This window comes from Rhagoletis pomonella, unplaced genomic scaffold (assembly GCF_013731165.1).
Source record: "Rhagoletis pomonella isolate Grant_MI unplaced genomic scaffold, Rhpom_1.0 Rhpom_scaffold_00010, whole genome shotgun sequence".
NCBI lineage: Eukaryota > Metazoa > Arthropoda > Insecta > Diptera > Tephritidae > Rhagoletis > Rhagoletis pomonella.
In genome coordinates, this window is record NW_023458564.1 from 8,835,165 (window position 1) to 8,856,783 (window position 21,619).

Consider the following 21,619-nt stretch of genomic DNA (forward strand, 5'->3'; position numbering starts at 1 on the left):
AGAGCCACTTATTTGTATGTGGGCGTTTGGCTTTCGTTAAGCACAATAACTTGGTTGTTGTTGCAACTATGTAGGATAAACGCCTTTTTAAGTGAGCGCGTAATTTATTACGGTCAAAATGTTGTTGCAATAACAACAAAACCAACAAAAGTTCGTCTAAAATGAAAAATTGTAAGAGAACGAAAAAAAAAACCAAAAAAATCCTACCAGGAACTTCTTAGGTCTGATTTGGTATCGGTTTTTTGTTTTCTCAACCACCATCATCTAGCTGCTGCTGCAGTAGTTAGAGGCAATTGTGTCGGCGCAAATGTGATAAATATGAAATGCGATTATTGTGGTTATTGTTTCAGGAAGCATGCATTCAGTTACAAGGCGTACAACTTGTGCTCACAAAGCCTTGCGCCATTCACAGAGTGTATCTTCACAGTCAGTTGATGAGGCTTATTAGTGTGGATATAAGCTCAAACGACACTGGAGGCATACGTAAGAGCTATGCGGAATGTCTGTGTAATGTGTAGACAGGCTTTCAGATGCGTATTCAAGTCGATTGGGGAGCTCGTAGTTGACATGCAGGTATGTACATACATATGTATGTATGGATATGCGCTAGTTGCTTGCTTGCAAGGAAATAAGTAAATATGATTTTGACGATGTGTTCACTTAATGCTAACAAACCGGAAAAGAAGTCAGTAAATTTTATTAGTATAATTAAGTTGTTAACTTAGGAACTGGTGATGTTGTTGGGTAGAAGGAAGTACATACATGTTCGTGCATTATATTTGGAAAAGTTTTTTTTGATACGTACGTAAAAAACCCTAGTTGTGTATAAAAAATGGCTTAAAAAAAAACAGTTTTCAATAAGATGTTATTCCCATTGTTGCTGTATATATATGTACATATGTAGTTAAATATACAGCCATATTGATATTGGAATTCTAATTCAAGAAATAAAATCTGTAGTGCGACAAAAAGATACCATCAACAAAAAGGTTTGTTTTGGAAATTTCGATGAAATTTTCGCTCTCGCAAATGGTTGAGCAAGACCCAGAGCGGATTTTTGAGAATAACTTTTGTGTGACGTCACACTGGTGCAATTGCGAGCGAGAAATGCCAAAACGTGAGCAAGAATGGAAGAAGAAGAAAATATGTTGCAAGGAAAACGTAAACAAGTTGCACAAGTGTGACGCCATGCAATCACCGATTCTGTCAAATTAGTTAAGAGAGGAATAGCGGTCCGAGGTCGGCGCAACTTCTGTATTCTCTCAATCGTGAGCAAGACCGACATGCAAGTAGTAATAAGGTTGCTTGACAGCTATATATTCAGCACCAAATAGTATTTAATCTTACTAAATGCCAAAGTTTGTGAGTGAGTGAGTGAGTATGTTTGTTGCTCTTTCACGCTAAAACGGCAGGACTTATTTGAATAAAATTTGATACAAAGATAGGTTATAGCCTGGCTTAACATACATATGGGATAGTTTTTGAAGAGAGCTGCCACCTTTTTCAAGAGTTAAAATCAATTAATTAATAAGGTAAATACAATATAACAACGGAGCAGATGTCAAACTAAAGGGGTTCCAAAATGATTTATTTCGAAAATATTTTTAAGGGAGTTGCTACCTGCTAAAAAAGTTAAAAACGATTAACTAACAGAGCTGACGACGGCCGGTACGTCTCGTATACATCAGAGGGCAACTGCATTTGCAATTTGCACGTATGGCTGTGATATTTTGGAACAACTTTCCAACCTATGAGGAACATGGCCGTATTGGGACAAACCAAAAATAGAGGAGCTTTTAAAGAGGTCAATAAAAAATATAGTCAGGTTGTGCATTTCGTACAAAACACGTTAACATAGCTGCAATCTCGAAGAATGTAAAGAAACGGGGCTACATTATTTTTGCGAGTGTCCAGCATTGGCACGCATAAGGCATAATTCTTTATTCAAGATCTTATGGAGATTTCCATATGTTCTATTACCAACTTGAATAGATTTATCGAAAAATGGTTTGACTAAACTGAGGAATCATGACAACAGATACTTAATATCAGGGATCCCATAGAAAGCATATCAAACAGATGCTCTCAGCGCTAATTGGGTTTTGGGCAAGTGCTCAGGCGACGCTTTTACCAGCCAACCAACAAATATCTAAAAACAGTTTTTTTCTTAAAGTGTCAGGTAATGGCAAACCTCCACATGTGTTTCTGCCATGAAAAAACATTAGAAAAAAAATAATAGCAGAAGTTCGGCCAAATATGTACGTAGAAAATTTGTAAGCTACAAATATTTATTTACTTATGAAGGAGTCACACGAATATAAACTTTCCTGTCTGAATTCTCGTTCATCTATCGCAATTTGGACAGAGCTGAGGGTTGTGAAATTTGTCTTTCTAAAAGCTTTTTCAAGATTAGACACACTGAGAAATGCTGGTAAATCGTCGATTTTCACACACGATTCAATCTCTTCTTGAATACCATAGGCTCCGGAAGCCGAATTATTGATATTCTTGGGTCAACTTGACCGAACTGAGTTTTTTCCATCAAGCCATCCAAAAGCTTTGATAAGTGATCCATGAACATTTCAGCAGGAAAAAGCTGCAATACAGGTCGATTTTTTAGGTCACATTTCTACCTGCTAACATCTGAAGTTCTTCCCGCTTGTATTTTTCTACCTCTCTTTTCTTCTTCTTAAAACGGGTATCTCTTCTCCCGGTGTTCATTGGCTGCAGGACGCCTTGGTATATATTTGAACTTTGTTCTACGTATCGGATTCCAAACCCACAAACGCACAATCAAAATATATTGCAATTTTAAGAGTACACATACGCTGCTGACTTAAGTGAGGCTTTAAACCAGTGATGCCAACGCTGGCAAAATTCCATAAACAAGTGCCTGCTCTGGGCATGCTTGCTTTAAACCGAATATGTCGGAGTTTCCGTCGAGTATCGATCTCTTTCTGTCCTGGACCAGGGCTCCATACGCAATGCGAAGACGGGTCACGTGGAAACACAAACGAGGATGGAAAGACCAGGTGGAGAAGGGCCTGGCTTCAGTTTGGCATTTACAAGAAACGGCGCATCACTTTTCGACATATCAGTTTTTCCTGCGTAGGTTATAGATTCAGAATACCTCTGCCGGAGTAGTATTAAGAAATTGATCATTTATGTATGTCTAAGGCTGCGGTTTCGGTAAGAACGATATTTAAATGTGCAAATGGCAATGATTTGTCCGGTTTCGCTAGAAGCGTATAAAGGCGTTCACTTCCGTGCATAATTTGAACTTTCGCTATTGAAAATATGTTTTCTTCCTTAAGTGAATAATTGTTTTTATTTGATAATATTGCATTAAAGGCACAGGCACAGACAAGGAAAGTGGGAATAACTTCAATGCTGCAAAGCGTAATAAGTCTCAGTCTGCTTACAAAGTAGCCCTGAATAAGTAAAAATGCGATGAACCCAATGTTTATTCAGAAGCCAAATACGAAGGTATCCGTAACAAGATACGCAAACCGTGGCACGCCCCAAGATGGTCTCTTTTCCCAACTCCTTTGGTATCTAACGGTGAATACTACGCTGTCACGGCTACAGGACACAGGTTTTCAGGGATTGCTTACACTGATGATTTTGCCCTTACGGCAGTTGGTAAGCACTCAAAGTACTTTTTTTTAATAAAATTAAAACAACTAAAAAGGAACTAAAGGAACTTCGTTCCTTGAATGGTGTTGCGCTGACCCTCTCGATAGAAGTTAGATACTTGGGCGTTATTTTGGACAGAAAGCTAACTTGATGGTGCAATGTAGAAAAGCGTTACAAGCAGGCTATGACTTTCCTGTATGCGTGTAAATCAGCAATAGTGGAAATATGGGGCTTGTAGCCTGTCATTGTGAACTAGATGTGGACAGCGGTGGTGCGCCCCATTATATTTTACGGTATCACGGTCTGTTGGCCGTCCGTAAATAAATCTACAATAAAAAGCAAACTAACAAAGCTTCAAAGGGTGGCGTGCATGATAATTATGGGGGCGTTACCCTCAACGCCGACTTAAGCCCTAGAGACCTTGTTCTATTTTCTAACTGTGGACCTACATATATGGTGATCTATAGACAAGTTATAATGCTATCAGACTAAACGCGACGGTCAAGTATAGTGATATGAGGTGGGGATACTCTAGAATTCTGGAAGATCCCAGCAGACTTCAGGCGGCTGTACTACACAGTTGCGCCCACTGGTCGGTGTAATCATTTCCAAATAAGGATCTCTCAAGGGTTGAATAGGAGGAGGATTCAGTCCTGTTCTCCCATACCCTGATTCAGCAGTCATCTGCACCGATGGCTCGAAGTTAGATCTGAAGGTAGGAAGTGGGGTATACTTAGGAACTCTCACTTAGCCTCAGTTTTCGTCTGCCAGATTTCTGTAGCGTTTTTCAGGCTGAACTAACAGCAATCTACGAAGCTGCTAGATGGCTGATCGATTATCCTATTAATCCACATGCATTAACTATCTTCTCTGCTAGCCAGGCAGCTATTAAAGCATTTAATTGTGACAAATCTACATCGAAGATTGTCATGGAATGTAGACGTACTCTAAATGAGCTGAAAAGATGTTACGTCACTAATGTTGTTTCGGTGCCAGGCTATAAAGGCATACCGGGATGAACTAGCAAGTAAAGGAACCTTGCTGTCGGCAATCAGTAAAGCTTGTAATGCGGACATCAAGCTCTGGCTGGAGAAGAATTTTATCAAACGGGTAAATATAAGAAGTTCTGCCGAGCCTACGTGCAGGAGAGCAAGTCATATCTGGCCTAAGCTGGATAAGCGTAGATCTCGATCTCTCCTCCGCGTGGAGGGACCACTGCTCCGACATGTTATTGGAGTTCTTACCGGGCGCTGCCTTATGAGAACCCACGCTGCTAGTCAAACGACTACTGTCGAGGAAATAGAAAGCGTAGAACACTACCAATGCCACTGTCCCGCTTTGTCAGGGGCTCGTCGACGCTCGTTCCTCCATTATTTTGGATTCAGCCAGTATCTATGACGTTGTGCGCTTCATTAGAGCTACGAAGTGGTTCCATTTCCTAGGTAAGAAGAGGGACATAAGGAGTCTCTAATATGGCATCACAACGGGCCCATGGTGGCCCAAGCGTGCCCCTTTCCTGTGCGGGATGAAGGCAGCCGAGATAATCTAACTGAAATTAATCTAACCTAAAAAAACTGAAGTGCTTCAAGACTTTTTGGTTCTTTTTTCAATACAAACACAAAGTTTCTTCTAGCAAATACTTAGTTTCTTCAATCGTCCGTTTATTACAGGACTTTTCGGGTTTCTCCGTTCATCGAACAGGAAAATACAAGATGGACTAGGGAACCCACGACGGGATAGCAAGGAATATTTGGCCTGAATTGGATAAACGCAGATCTCGCCCTCACCTCAGCTAGTATCTACGACTTTGTGCGCTTCATCAGTGCGACAAATTTGTTTCCTTACTTAGGGAAGAAGAGTAATGAGTATGGCATCGCAAGGGGCCCATGGTGGCCTAGGTATATCCTTTTTCTGTGCTAAGTGATGTCAGCCAAGATAGCCTGGCCTAAACTAACCTACCGGTGGACAAACGATGCTGACTTCAATAATCTCTTCCACCGAATAAGTGGTAGTGTTTTTGCCGTTACATATAGTGCGTGAATTAGAAAGATTTCAGTAACAAATATATTTATGTAACTGAAAGCGCCTGATTCTAAAAATTTGTATCACCATAAAATAGCTAAAGATTTCAATACTTTAGATTGATAGTGCAATTAAAGTATGTACGTAAAAAAATTCTCACACTAAAGTCATACTACAAATCTACTATGCACATGTACCACTACAGTGCATTGCTACCAGAAGCTGTTTCCCCGCCAGGAACCTTCTGCTACATTTAACCGGCTACTCGGCTGACAACAACCTTATCGAAATCGGAGCGCATGCAAGAATATGTTTCACCTTGTTAGCGCATTCTAGCTGAAAGCTTCGAAAAATACATTAACTCGTCGTCCATTTAACTACATAGTCAGCCGCCAGCCCAGTCAACCATACTCAACGTATGCAGAAATTCGTTCCAGCTGTAACGGCAGTCATATGACCATTTTAAGATCCATGTATACAAATCATTCACTTTATGGGCGGAGATAGGATGAAAAAAACGTTAATGAGTCGCATATGATTCTAAATGAAGACAAAGTATGTAGCGAAAGGGCAGTAAAAATGACGTACATACATACGTACATATGTATGCACGCATGTAGTACAAATTTGCTGATATCCATCTTCACAGTCTCAATATACTTACTGGCGGCACGCTTCTATAGAAATGTTACCAAAATTGTTTTTGAATTTTAATATTTCTTTATTTATCGCAGAACGAATATCCTTACAAATCACATGTCGGCAATAGACAATCACCAAATCGCCAAATCGTACACCCCTGTTGACTTTATTTTTAACCGAGTAGTTTGTTTGAAATTCATGCGGCATTACTGTGGGATTTTTCCCAAGCCATTGGCACAGGCACGAGCGGTAGCACAAAAATTTGTTTGGCGTAGCAAATTCTTACAGAGCGAAACGAATTCCTTAGCACTTTGTGTAGCAAGTCTAGTTCCGGCTGCTTTGGGGTTGCTGCCACATCCGCTGAGCTGCTAACAAGGGCTTTGCTTACAACGCTTGCACACACACACACATACATATGTATGTATGTACATTAGACCGTACCGGAAAAAAGAGTTCGACATACACCCCCGAGTCTAAAGTACTTTTGTAAGGCAAGTTGGATTTTTTTTTGCCGAATGTAGGAGCTTTTTTACATTTTTAACCGACTTCCAAAAAAGGAGGAGGTTATCAGTTCGTCGGAATATTTTTTTTTTTTTTTTTTTTTTTTTATGTATGTTACCGCATAACTTTGGACCCGTTCTGGTACTCCCACCAGATCTCAAACCTAATATCATTAAATAAAAGCTCAGCAAGAATCAAACTTTTGCTTTGTCGATTCGAAAGCATATTCGAAATTTCTTTTTTGGCCGTTATATCTTCGGCATTTACATTAGGTTTTTAAAGTTTGATATATCGATGTTCTGTTCATTGGCCTCAAGTGGCCCGTTGTAGTTTATTGTCGGATGTAGGGGTCACGAAAAAATGAAATGTAAAAAGGCGACTCATTGGGCCGTATGCATAAAACTTAAGCAAATGACTTTTTTTTAATTTCAGACCTTTTACTCGATTTGTTCAAATAAATTTAAGTGAAAGGTATGCAATTTTAAGAAAAAACAATTGCTTAGTTCTTATGCATTGGTTCGGCGAAATTTTTATTTTTATTTTTTGAAATTGCTTTCCAAATAATCTTTCGGCTTAGGGGTGTATGGCAAACTTTTTTTTATTTGCTTTTAAGGTGGTACGATCTAATGTACATACGGTTGGCTGCCATTCATCAGCGTGTTGATGGCTCACTTACGAGCTTCCATGTGGACACGTTGCTGCCACTGCACTGCTGCTCAAATGAGCCACGGCAAATTACGTTGATTTAGCGTATCCAAATCGCGTTAGGTTATAGAAAATTCCCAGCGGATATTACTTATTGTTAGTAGCGCTGAAATTTGGCAATGCTCATTGAATCTTTAGCATTGAAATTCTGCTGTTGATATACTCGTATGTATGAATGTATCAATTGCTATGAGACTTCTTCGGCGCTTTGTTCCCATGATGAGATTATGTTTTTACGCTTTTGTGCTTGGGAACTTTTTTTTGGTCTCTATTCTAGACAACGCACACTTGACGCTTGACGCTTGAGTTTGAATAATTTTATAGCCTTTGTTCACAGCTCATTACTGCACTCGAATTGCAAATATGTTCTCCTTTCCTCCTATAAATGCACTTTTATGATAAATCCATTTAAATGGAAAGAAAGCGGGTGATTTATTTACCATGCGTATTTTGCAGATTGCGGTATTAAGATTGATACGACTGTTAACGTTTAAGGAGATATAAAAGATAGATCAATTTCTGCTCAATTTTTGTGAAGTAAAGCTATGGTTAAAGAGCTAAGATATTAGATTTGGTTAAATTGTAGAGCTATTGAAAAGCTCACAATTTATGAGAAAGCGCTGCGTTTTAGAGATAATTTTTAAAGTAGTGATAAATAATTGATATGCAAAACAATTTAAATTTATTTTTATAATTTTTTTTTTAATGTTTGTGGCATTAACATATTCTATCGTAGTGTTTTGCCGGGAATACAATGGGGTATATTCGTTCTTCTTGGTATACAGTTACAGTTGCACGGCTATACTCAATCCCGTCTCTTGCGTCCTCGTTCAATCTCTGTTGGCAAGGTGAGTCACCTATTTGCGAGATGTGGTAACCAATCGTAGTGGAGCCTTGGGTCACGGCAGAAGGAGAGGAGCTTCGTTGGAGCCACTCCGACTTATTCGGTTTAAACGCTCACTGATGTCAGCAGCGTCTATTCACTAGTCGGTGCGGCGGCAAGAGAGCGTCTGTTTGGTGCAAGCCACTTGCTATAAAAATGCGTATTCGGTTAAGAAAAATGGGTTGTGTGCCGCGCAAAAAATTTAAACCAACGAGAAGAAACAAGATGCCTTGTGTTAATTGTGTGCATGCCCCGACGGAGGAGAAGGACGATGAAACTAAAAAGTAATTATCCGAGGGCGTAGATAAGATAAGATGGTTAAAGAAGGCATATTTGGTCCAAGAGTCAGAAAATTTAGCTTTCATGATTCGGAGGAGGCTGATTGACTTCGCCCTGCGCCGTGGGCCGGAACACAGTAAAGAATAATACCAGGTACCCGCATCGAAACATCCAAAAAGCCACTTATCTGTCACCTGATCAATGAACGAAGGACCCAATTGACGACGTTGTGATAGACTAACACACTTCGAGCGTTCAGGACAGGCGCTTCATTCGAGATCCAATATCAACTGGGATCACTACCTTGTTGCAGCTACCGTCCGCATGACGCTCTGTGCAATGAAGAACATGCGTCAGGCAGGGCGACGATAGCTTGGAGTTGAGAAGCTGCTGTCAAAACGGAGAGCAGAGAAATTTCGCAATCGACTCTCAATCCTACTTAAACAAGAAACTCTTCATTGAGCGGATATAAACGAGCAGTGGGAATTCATCTGTCAGTATCTTGTTGTCGCTTACCCTGCAGTCATCGGGTAAGCGAGCGACAGTTGAGGGATACCGAGAGAAGAGGAGGTAGGAGAGACGTTTATTCAAAAGGAAAGACGTGAGTGCGAAGAATTTCGTCTAGCGAATGCATTCCCGAATTATCGCGGAATAAGCCTCCTTAATATTGTTGATAAGGTTTTGTGTGAAAGACTCAAGTCCTTCACGAATCAACTGATAGGACCTTATCAGTGGCGTTTCAGACCTGATAAGTGCATCATTGACCAGATTGTCACAGCACGTAAAGTCTCGGAAAAGAAACTAGATATTCAAATCGACACACACTAATCTTTTATCGACCTTAAAACCGCTTCTGCTGGCATGATTAGAAAGGCAGTTTTCATGCCAATTCACATTAGGTCAAATGATACATTTGGCTGTGCGAAATTCCAATTTCGTAAAGGCAGTTTTACATTATTTTATGTTGCCATTATGTAGGGAATACTCCAAAATAACAGAAACTTTACTTAGTTTTTGTAATATAAAAAAACACCGTTATACAGCAATAAACCAAAGTTACACTTTCAAAACGTTATTGATACGTTGTTTGCGCAACCGGTTTATTTTGTAAATTTCAAGTGCATTGTTTTTGTAAAGTTCGAATAACTAAAGGAAAATTTTAAATGGGAAACAAAACTATATCTAAGTGAGAACCTATGTCCCAATGTAAAAAAGTGACTTTTTATCATTTGTTTGCAAAAAAAACTGACTTATTTGCATAACCTCAAAAATTTTCTGATTTATTTCCATTTATGATTTTATGTAAGCTTTTACAACTTTGTTAACTTTCGGCAAACAAAATGGAATCGGAAATGGATAAATTAAGATGTAATGAGTACAATTTATTTTACTTAACTTGCCGTTTTTAGCCGTTTTCAAGAAAAACGGGGTTTTCTGGGCTATCTTGCTATCACAAAAGGCAAGTTGTTTGAAGTTTGGCTGATTGGATGTCAACCATGTTGAAAAAAAATTTGGTGCTGCTGATATTTGGGAAAGTTCCATGAAACTCTTAGAAGAAAAAACGCGTATTTTTTGCAATTATTTATCAAATAAATATGAAAATTATGGGATACAATTTGGAAAGGATGCTAAAATATTTCGATCTGAAAACATAGCGTTTCTTGCTGATGAGGTTCTTTTCGAAATCAAAAAGCCAACTGTGTCCACCATCAGCCGGATTCTAACTTTCGCTATCGCTAAAGTGCGAATTTCCGAATTTTCAGCTATCTCCAAAAATATCTCCAACATTTTTTGGTGATAAATAATCCATTTTAATGGTGATGAATAGTGAAAAAAAAATAGCAGCCTCAATTTGGATTACATTTCATCTCCTGTAGCGTAGCCGAGGCTATGTTACAAATAACTACACTAGCGCCTTCGCAAAAAGGCAAATCCTTGAGAGAACTCACGGACTGAAATTTCGATTTTTTGTTACTCATAGTGAATAGAGCTTTGAACATTCTTTTAACAAATTAGTTTCATAAACATTCGTATTCTTTTCAGGAAGTTGCCAGCGATTTTTGGTAAATGTGTCACAAAGCAGCATTTGTATTCTGAATATAAATAATATCGGTGGAGAATTTGGAAATACTGAAATCTCAAGTGAAAATTAAGTGTTTTATGAAGACTAACTGCTTTAGGAATCTCTCCTCAAGGCATATCTGCGGGACATGTAGTAAATATTTTTCTTTTTTAATTTAGGAATTTCGATAATGCCATAACTAATCGCTAGAAGAAACCACTAATGTACATGAGACCATACTTATTTTATTATGTATTAAAGGGGAGGGGGTTGAGTATGGGAAGAAAATAACTTGTGTCAAAACTAAGCTAATTGGACAATGTTTTTGAGTACTACCTAAACACATATACTCATCATTTGAACATACAAAAAAGCAGTAAAGTTTGTTTTACGAAAGCCAAGTCTGTTTAACACTTTATTTACTGCATTTACTCTTGTTTTAACGTTTGCCCTCTTTTTACATTAAAATAATGCAATATTTTAGCTGCTATTAATTTCGCACAGAAAAAGTAATCATTTGACCTAATGTGCAATTGAGAGAAATAACCTAAGGATGAGTATTAGAGTGGTTCGATTTGCTTGTCAGATTTTTTCGACTATGTGCGTATAGCAAAGAAGGATTTTACGGGTAATTATAAGCAAGTTTGCCGTTTGCTGTAGTGTCGTAAAGAAGTGCTTAAATTTTAAATAAAGACATGCTCTAAAGAGTTTCATGGTATGAGGAATCTGTTTCTGCACTTATCTTTTTCTGAAAACTTGCACCAGAGGTCGCAACAGTGCAAATTTTCACATTTTCTTCGAAACCTATTTTCGAAAATGGATTTTAGACCAATGGATTCTTCGGAACATTTCCTTAGAATCCTCCTATGCTATACGCGCATAGACAAAAATATTTACCCGCCCTAATGAATATATTCGACAAGTTCGGAACTTTTACCCTCTGTAAAACAAAGTTGTAATGATATGGAGTTGGACTACCAGTGTAGGTATTGATGTTTGGGCATAGTTTGGCTGAGGTCCCAAAATTCATATCCGTCTGTGTTAAAAAGAGTTGCCTTACTTTTAAGATGGTAGCGATTCCACAACCTCTAAGTACAGAGAATAAAGTTTTAAATTTCTTGTGACTAGTCTCACTTTAATGTACAATAAATCTTTAAAAAATTTTAAGATAGTCACAGCGACAATTGTCTTTCATCTACATATCGACTGCTGAGTGGAAGATCGACCTATCTCAGCAGCCAGTTCGAAAACGCCCTATCTCAAAAAACTTTCAAGAACGGCCTATTTCAGAATTTTATTGAAAAAACACCCTATCTCAGAATTTGGTTGAAGAACGGCCTATTTAAGAAGTCGATTTAAAAATGCCCTATCTCACTTCAAAATGTATTAAAAATGTGCTGATATAGGGCGTTCTTCAACCAAATTCTGAAATAGGACGTTTTTGAAAAGTTTTTTGGGATAGGGCGTTATCGAACTGGCTGCCGAGACAGGTCGATCTTCCGCTCAGCAGTCGATATATTGCCAAAAACATACCTCTCTTCAGCAGGCGGGTCTTCGTTATATTTAAAGAGGAAATTATTTACTTTCAACAGTGTGTGAGATTTATTTGATAACATTGAGTGCATTATTTCAAACACTATTTTTGTATGTATACATTCAGTTATTAAATTTTCATTCGATATAACTTAAATTTAAATTACATACAGATATATTTATATGCATATATATCAGGGTGGTCCCTAAAATATCAACATCATCGGGCAATCCTTTATTTTGTCCTAAGTACGAACCAAATAAAGACCTCCGCGAAAATTTAAAATTAAAAAAGAAAAAAAAGTAGGGGTTGCTACCAATATTTGAGAAAGATTTAACTTATTAAATCGCATAAATTCGAAAAAATTTTGACTTTGACCCGCTATAACTGAGCTCATTTATGAATTTATATGAATACATCAAAATTTTGTCGATTTTTTTCGATTAAAAAATTAAATTTCCATTAACCCTGGTAGCGGCGACCTCTAACATTTTTTGTAGGTTTCTCTCTTTTGTACGTAGAAACGAAGCTAAAAGACTGTCCGATCCAAAATTTAGATACCTATATTTTTAAGGACCGCCCTAATGTATATGTAATTCTTATATAAGTAATCATTGTTGGTTAAACTTTACTCTACAACCTAAAATTGCACTATACAAATGTTCGTATTATACATACATACATATAAGTAAATAATTTAATGATTTTTAAAACGTCTTTAACTTAATATCACAAATCGCTCAGCGCGTTCGCCCTAAAAACTTAACACGAAAGCAACTCTGTTTTCACAAAGTAGATACTGACTAAATTTAAAAATATCCGAAAAAATGCTTCGATCATTTACTGACGCCCGAAATACGCGCCGCATGATTGCGCCCATTTCCGTTATTTATTCTATCTGGACTTCCGTGCGGCATAGCGCCATTCGGTGGTGTCACTTGATCACTTTCCTTATCCTGGTGGGCTGTCATGTGCCGCGTGAGATGATGCCGTTCGCGAAATGTCTCCTGGCATACTGGACAGCGTAATTTCTCCTCGCGCTTACGCCGATTGGGATCGCAAGCAACCTCACTTTTGTGATGAGAACGCATGTGATAGACCAGATCGCTTGTCATGCGAAAGCTTATGCTGCATTTGGCGCAAACATTCTGCGCCGTCAATGAGAACGTGGAGGCCAGCGTAGGTGGTATGAGCGTAGTCAGTATTGCTGCGGCAGCGGGATTTTGTGCGATCCGTGGTAACTCTGGTGGCGCAACAGCAGCGAAGGGGTGAGCATGTCCGCCAGGAAATGGAAATGCCGAATAGCCATGAAGAAATTCTGGAGGTGGACCAACTGGGTTGCAGTTTCCGCCATTGCTAGCCGAACCGGATGCATTGTTGGATGCGGCAAGCGCTGCAGCAGCTGTGGGATGTAGAGGCGTGCGATAGAATAGCTGTTGTTTAAGCCGTTGCGCCTGAAGCATATGCACATGATTGACAGACTGGAAAGCGCCACTGAACTGATAGTCCGGTCTGAAGTTTTGATAGATAATATTCGGATTTAGGCAGGACGCTGAATTGCCACTGCTGCCATTCGATAGGCTGCCGTTGCCACCGCTATTGGTGCGTGGTGGCGTTGTGGACATGGGTGGACTCATCGACGAACAGCTCAATTGATCGGGACTCAGTGGTGGTGCAGGTGGAACAGGCGACTCCAAGCGCATAGAGGATACTTTGGTGAAGGCGCTCTTTAATGGCAGACTTTCTGGCGATTCGCTGCCGACGGGAATTACCAATGTTGGGTCATCGTAGATGCGCGGTGAGCGGATAGTGATCTGTGGATAGCGGCGCGCTTCTTGGATGTTGAACACCGATTCAATGGGATTGATTAGAGGGTGTGGTGGGCTTTGCTGTTGCTGATTTTGGTTTTGTAGCGGCGAATGGGAGGCGGAGCGCGGCGACAAGTCCGTCGGATATTGATGGTGCTCCGCACTATATTCCGAAAGACGTGGCTGTTTGTCGGTATGCTTCTGTTTGAGGCGCTCGTCGGGCATCATTAGGAAAGCGACGTCGAAGGAGCGTTTTAAAGTGGCTTTGCCATTGCTCAGATGCGTTGTAGCGGTCACAGGTGAAAATCGTGAGTCATTGTTACTATTAGTATTTGACAGCGGGCTTAGAGGCGCCGTTGGTGGCGTTGTGGAAATGCATATGTCCGCACGCTGCGGTGATGGCAAAGGCGGCGTGCCTTGCTGCTGTTGCTGTTGGTGGTTGTGGCGGTGATTATTATCCATGATCATGTTCATCGGCTGCCGTAAAATACACTTTTAGCACACTTTATGCTTTAGCGGTTCTTTAAATGTTTTTTTTTTGGATTTGCTTTAAATTGCGCTTCACTATAGCACTGCACTTGCCCCTACATAAATATGTAGCACTTTCTTTGATTTGATAAACTCACTTTTTTCAGTTCTTTAGTTAGTATCACTTAGTTTTTCTACCCGTCAATTTCGAAATCCAACAGCAGACTGCTCGTTCGCTACAATCTGTTCCTGCTTAAGTAGTAGCCAGTAGCAGTGAGTCCAACTGGAGTCTAACCAGCCAACACCAACCACTAACCATAACTCATCACAAACAGTTGGTCTTATGCGTTCTCATATTGTTGCATTCCAAATGCGTGACACTCGCACATCTGTGCGAATTCTTCTTGCAATGCATTGCGCCCAGAACCCATCTCCTGCCTACAAAAATAGCACAGCAATACGGTCATAAGTGACACCCTTATGTTGGTCACATTATGTGGAATAGAAACAACCTTGTGCTCGCTCTCAGAGACCGTTGCTTGCCACCCTTACTACTAGCCCTGTAAGTTGATTGCTTCGTATTTTTTGTTTTGTTCGAAAACCGTCCATCTGTTTTCGAAGTTGCCAACATATTCTCCGATTTTACGATTTTGTGAGAGTAAACAATTTGAGAGCACATCAGCCCTCTGCTGGTTGGCTGAAGTTCATATCTATTTACAGGCATATTTACAAACACAGGTAGTTAAGTACATATAAGTATATATATAGATAGGTATATGGACTGGATCATGTAGTTTACGTTTTGAGTTTAAAAATAGTAGGTGCAGGCAAATTGATGCAAACTTTTTGTTAAGGAACCTGAATCTGAAAAATTTTTGCAAGGCAATTTGGGCCTTTGTTAATTTTTCGGCATTTAAATACATTCGGATCCTAAAGTATGATATATCGATGCCTTTGTCTATAGAAGACAATTTTTTTTAAAGTTCCTGCACCGCGAGATCTCAATTCCTATTACCCTAACGTAGCATCCTAATGTCAGTAAATTGAAGTCACTAATAATCATTAAACTTTTGCTGGGGAAGTATTTCGATTATTTCAGTAGTACTACTTAAATATTTTTATTTTTTTTAACGTCACTGGCGATCAAACCTGAGTTACTTTTACTTTTGTTAAATATTTGGAATGTTTTTCAGGAAAAAATATGGTTCAAGCTATAACCAAAACAACGTAAGTCAAACTTTATACAGAATTTAAAAAAATTCAAAAAATTCTCATTCAAATTTTGATTTTAATCTGAAATTCTAAAAATTTTTTTTGCATATGCAGTTACATGGTTTATGAAATTCTAGTAAAATAGGTGCAAACGTTAAGTGGATAAAAAATCACCTTGATTTTTAATGATTTTATTTTCTTTTGCTGACGGCTTTTTTCATATAACAAGTGAAATTTTTAACAAGTAGCGTTTTTTTTTATTTTATTTGTTTGCAAACAGTCTTATGCATTGTGTTCTACGAGAAATTCATGTTTATATGGTAAAAAGTGGAAACAGCCGTCAGCAAAAAAATATTAAAAATCAACGCGTTTTTTTGCCACCTAAAACATTCTGTTGTTTTACTGTTCTTGACCAAAAAATTTTCTAAAAGTTCAGATTAAAAGGTTCAAAACTTTGATGAATATTTGTTAAATTTTTCTAAATTCTGTATAAAGTTTGAAAGTTTGACTTATGTATGTTTGTGGTTTTGATTAAAGCATGAACAATATTTTTATAAAAAATAACAAAAAAAGTAGATTGAAAAACATTTCAAATGTTTAACATAAATAGACCTGCCCTCACTTTTGATCGCGAGTGTAGGTGTCTCCGAAAAAAGCAAATTGTTTTCGGAATCGCTTTACCAAAATACTTTAGGCTTAAAGTGTACAGCGAACTTTTTTTTCGTTTACTTGCAAGGTGGTACGGTCTAATGTACATATAGTATGTAGTTGGATATTCGATATATTGGCAGCTGAGATAGCTTATCTTCCACTCAGCCTTCGATATGTAATTATTTTTTTTTTATTGTAAATATGTAACGGTAATAAAAATTATAGGAAAGTTAATAGTCCTAAAGATTTTCGTTTTGAAAAAAGTTGATTTTTCAAAATATAGTTATGTTTATGAGTAATTTTAATAAAATTTACTTCGAGCAATAAATTACGTAACACATGTCGTCACCTGAAATGCAAAAAGACGTAACAAGCATCGTCGCTGAAATTCAAAAAGTTGCAACTAATAAAAAATTCAAAATTAAATTTTTGATTGATATTATGGATTTTATCGAATTACAACTCCCACATCATTTAATGAAAAAAAAAAAATTTTTAGTCACGACTTTTTCCATTTTAGTTACGATGTTGTCTTTTTGCATTTCAGGTGACGATCTGTACAAAACTATTTTTTTGTGGCCGTCGCAGCTGTGTAGTCCGATGTGCGTACTTCCACCTGGCTGGACCCGGCTCCAATCCTGGTAAACAAATGTTTTTTCCGGTGTTCCGCTCATTTTGAAAACATAATTTTGCTGTCTTTACATCAAGGAATCCATTTCCATGGTCGGAAGAACCGAAAACAAATATTTAAAATTATTTTTTAGAGTTTATTACATATGTATGTATGTAGCTCGTCGATGCCTTTGCAAAACCGCCAACTGACCAATTTCAAACCGCTTAAATCGCCGCTGTGATAAAAATAAGGAAAACAGCCTTTTCGCATGGCCAGACCCCGAGATTGAAAAACAGAATAATTATTTTTTCACTTCTGTTGGTTTTTATTAACATTTCTTAAACAAACTTTAACTAACCCTGGAAAGAAGGCCACAGCCTATACATATGAAAACATCAAGGAAATAATAAAAATTAATGTGAATATAGTAAAATTTATTACATATGTATGTATAATTTTTAATTGGAAAGATAAATATAAAATTTTAAATTTGAGTTGCAAACAAGTATCCCATCATCGATTCGGCGAAGCATGACTTTCCTTGGTTAAAGGAACAAAAATACCTAGACAAACACAAATTACGGAAGACATAATTTGATCAAACAGGCATGTACTATGATGCATAGTACATATCGCACTCGATCTTCAAAAGTGACACAATTCAAAATTTCGCTTTTTTGAAATTATGCGCTAAAAATGTACACAGAGCTTTTATTTACCTTCCAGCAAAAGGTGGTGCAAATTTTTGTTATAATTTGTTGAAAATGACTAAGGAAAAAAAAGTCTCCCTTGCCCATATGATTAGCAAGTTTGGTAGATCGATAAAGTGCTTACCGAGATACACCTTGTAGTCATAAAGTGGGTGGTGCCACGCCCAATACCTAAAAGTCTACAGCAGTCTTATTTATTGCTCAGAAATTGTTGTAACTATTAACTTGGAGTAACTCAGCGTCCTCAGTTGTTGAAATACCAGAGTTTTCTCGTATTTCTGAAATTTGCCGTTATACGGGAATTGGGTGTAATTTCAGTCCGATTTTAATAATTTTCAACGAATTGCTGCTTTTCCGTGCCAAGGTATTAAGTGCACCGGGTTTGGTAGAAGTTGATAAATCGCTTACAGAGATATAAATTTGTGGTCATAAGGAGCAGCGCCACGCCCAAGATCCAAAAATATATAATAATCTAATTTTCTGCTAAATGCAATAATCGATTTTAAGTGAATTAGCTTCAGTAGTTACTGATTTATCGCAGTTTTCGTGTTTCTGTAAATTACCGTTATATGGTAGATGGGCGTGGTATCTGGCCCCGCAATTCTGCATGTCTTCAGATGCAGAAGCGTGCTACTAGAGCCTCGAGGTTGCTCTCTTGTAGGGGCGTTTCATTCGGGTGTCCTCAGTAGACATCCGTCTTCTTGTTCGCAGCGGAGTACGAATTTCACGTACGTCGCAACTGCTTCTCACTTGTCTGTACTGGCGATTATTACCCCAATTATGTGGTTCGGAGTTATGCCTCCGTATCTTTCTTCCGACATTCTGCGCGAAGTCAAGAAGTGCTCACAAGTGAAGAATGTATGGTGCACGTTATCTTCGACGTTTTCGCAGTAGCTACAGAACGGTGAGTTCATCTTTCCCATCCTATGAAGACAGCGAATTTCCGGTGCGGATGTGCGTCCATCGACCTTTTGTGCTCGCGTTCCAGTTTTGTTGCCACTGCTGGCCTATTTCGGCATTGAGATTGTAAATCTCTTTTCACTCGTGAGCAAGTAGCTCAATTGGCATGACGCCAGAAATAACTAGAACCGCGTCCGCGGACACTGTACGGTATACAGACGCAATACGTAGTGCCCCTCTGCGCTGGATCGAATTAATTTTAATCCGTTATTTTTTTACTTTCAATGCGTCGGCTCATATCTCTGCCCCGTACAGGGTCACCGACTGGACTGCTCCATCAAAAGTTTCCTACTGCATGACTTCGGGCCGCCCACATTCGCCATCAGTCGGCTTAGCACAGCTTTTTCCAATACTCCAAGAATGTAAGTTTGTTGTCACCCCTAGGCCTTTTGTAGACCTAGAAGTGGTCACGAGCTGAGGTCCGAGCATCTCTGAAGTAGTCCCGAATCATATCTAATGAATGACCGTTCCAAGGTTTCCAGTATGTCGACCCATCTTGCCGAGTTGAAGGCGTCCAGTGTGACTAGCAGCACTATTGGCCGAGCCTGGTGGCGGGCTTCTTCAGCTTTATGTATCACCTCGACTAATTCACTAATTGCTCCTATAGTTGAGTGTCCCTTCCTGAAGCCATGTTGTCGGGGTGAAAGGCCTCCCTCGATTTCTATGGCTGAGCAGACTCTCCATCATCTTGCCTGCTGTGTCTAGCATGCAGAGTGTTGCAGCTATTGCTTCCAATACCGGTATACATAGTTATCAATATCGTTGTCCATGTCGTTTACTTTATCTTTATCAATGTTGTTATTCATATCGCTATCGTCATCGCCCCTTGATTCCTAAAGTTTTATTATTATTACTACGTCGGACATACCCTCGCCCTAAAGATCTGTTGTGAACAAACCCTTATTTAAGAAATTAAGCACATTGGAGGGTGTAATTTTCCAAATTTTATATGGAGAAGATAATCGTTCTCCAAGGTTTAACAGCCTGCGATTTAAAATTCGTTATCCGTCACATAGAATTTGCTCTGAGCATTCTTCAGTCCGTGACTTTAGAAAGCCCCGTTTTATTCAAAGGGTACCTAACTTGCAGTGTCCTATCAAGCAGCCAGTAGGAGTTCCAAGATCCTCCCATCTAAATTAGAGTAGTCTTTCAGGTTTTCCACGGAAGGAGTTATAAATCGCTTCGATTGTCTCATTCCCTTCACTTTCGCCATAGACAGCAATCTGAGATTCTTCCTATATCCTAAGTAGCTCTGAAATGTATCCTTTGGATGTGCCGCAGAAAGACTCGGAACCACGCAAGCGCATTTGGGCTTCACGTTTTGAGAGACAATCAGACCTTTCGTTGCCCTAAAACCCTTTATATCTCGGGACTTACCAACGCGTTACTCTGTTGTGGACTTCGAGGTGGTTCAAAAGAGTTTTGCAGTCCCCCCTTGTCGTTCTACGAAGACATTCGCATTCCTAAAGTATATTGTGACCCTTTAATTTTCCATACATATGTAAGCCTTATAAGTACATATTGTGCTAAACATCAATTTTAAATGTAAGCATACGGGGAACAACGAATAAAAGGTCCTTCCCAGCAATGCTTCCAAGTGGGCCAACTACATACATTTACATACAAAACACATTGTATGCGAATACGAAATGCCCCTATGTATTTGTGTGGATACATACATTTTGCCTTTGTACGACTTGCTGACCTCAAACTAAATGGGCGGAGTTTCACGCTCACTTGCCACAAGCATACGTGCCTTCATAGTCCTGCCATAAGGACTTGCGTTAAAAGCAGGCACCCTCTCTCTTACAATACTCTCATTCTCATGACAGTTCGCTCACGCTCTTTTTCGAACATCCGGCCGCATTTGAGCGAATGTCGATAGATTGTATTTGTTTTGAATGGACCCTTCCAATGCTGTGCAGAGTCCTTATTGCAAGTGTTTGTGAACAGGTTGTTTTTGTCGATTTTTTTGTTGCACTACTGCGCCGCCTGCCATTGCTGCTTGTCCTGCTTTTGAGTAGCTATGTATGTATGTGTGATGTAGATGGTACTGGTATTGGTAGTGGTAGTGGCAGTAAAGCAGCTGCTGTTGTTTTTGTCAAGTACAGGCTATTGTATTTGTATTGGGTATCTGTGTTTGTGTACCTCAGTTCATGCTGTTGGATGATCATATTGTTGCGCTGGCCATATCCTGTTACATTTGTTTGTGCGCCAGTTAGCCAGTCAGTCAGCCTTTTTTTCAGGCGCACCTGCTGCCGCCGCCCATCTACATACTATAATTTATCTTTGCTACGATAGTTGGCATATAGTCCTGTTGCAGCACACATACATAGAAATATGTAAGTACTTGCATTATGCATTTGGAACTGTATGAGTTTTTGTGCGCGTACTTGCATGTATGTACATATTTAAAAAACGAGTAACATCCTGTCTATGTTGAATGGTAAAAGCTTCTCGGTGGCGTCTCTCAACTCTTGACCAGCATTTGCGTCTGTTGCCCGGGCGTATGCGCAATTGTGTGATATATATGTACGTATGTGTGTGTGCGAATTGTGGGGCGGTCAGCTATTGTGTAGTATGTATATGAAATTTATGTGTCGTCGCATCCTGCTGGCGTTGGTCGCTCGTCCAAGTTCGCTGCCTGCTGGCGACTGTGTATCATGCGAACAGGATATGTTTTCTGCTTCCATGTTGTGCGAAATATGTGCGAATTTTATTATGTGAACGTTATGCTTATGTGTCCAGCGCGCGTCCGACCATTTGCCAGTTGATCATAGTATGTAGTGTATATGTGTGTGCCAAAAGATTCATATGCGAATGGTTGTGTTTATGTGCGCCCGGATACCACTTGCACATTTTATTCAAATTACTTACCATTGTCCTTTTTCACATATGAATATCTGCTCTGGCTTTGGTTTTGCATTTTTTTC

At 39.1% G+C, this 21,619-nt stretch overlaps 2 protein-coding genes across 2 annotated transcripts in view; one reads left to right on the forward strand and one right to left on the reverse strand.

The window, feature by feature from the left end:
• Positions 1 to 21,619, forward strand: part of LOC118746017 (DNA polymerase epsilon subunit 2) — a 181,648-nt gene that overhangs the window by 128,792 nt on the left and 31,237 nt on the right. The gene's annotated exons all lie outside the window — the stretch shown is intronic.
• Positions 12,456 to 14,834, reverse strand: LOC118746019 (PR domain zinc finger protein 8). Its single transcript, XM_036479738.1, has one exon. It carries the CDS (start codon positions 14,544 to 14,546, stop codon positions 13,101 to 13,103), a length of 1,446 nt encoding a protein of 481 aa, XP_036335631.1. The 5' UTR covers positions 14,547 to 14,834; the 3' UTR covers positions 12,456 to 13,100.

Excerpts from the sequence above, each read along its gene's own strand:
- LOC118746019 (XM_036479738.1), bottom strand. The coding sequence starts at position 14,546 with ATGAACATGATCATGGATAATAATCACCGCCACAACCACCAACAGCAA.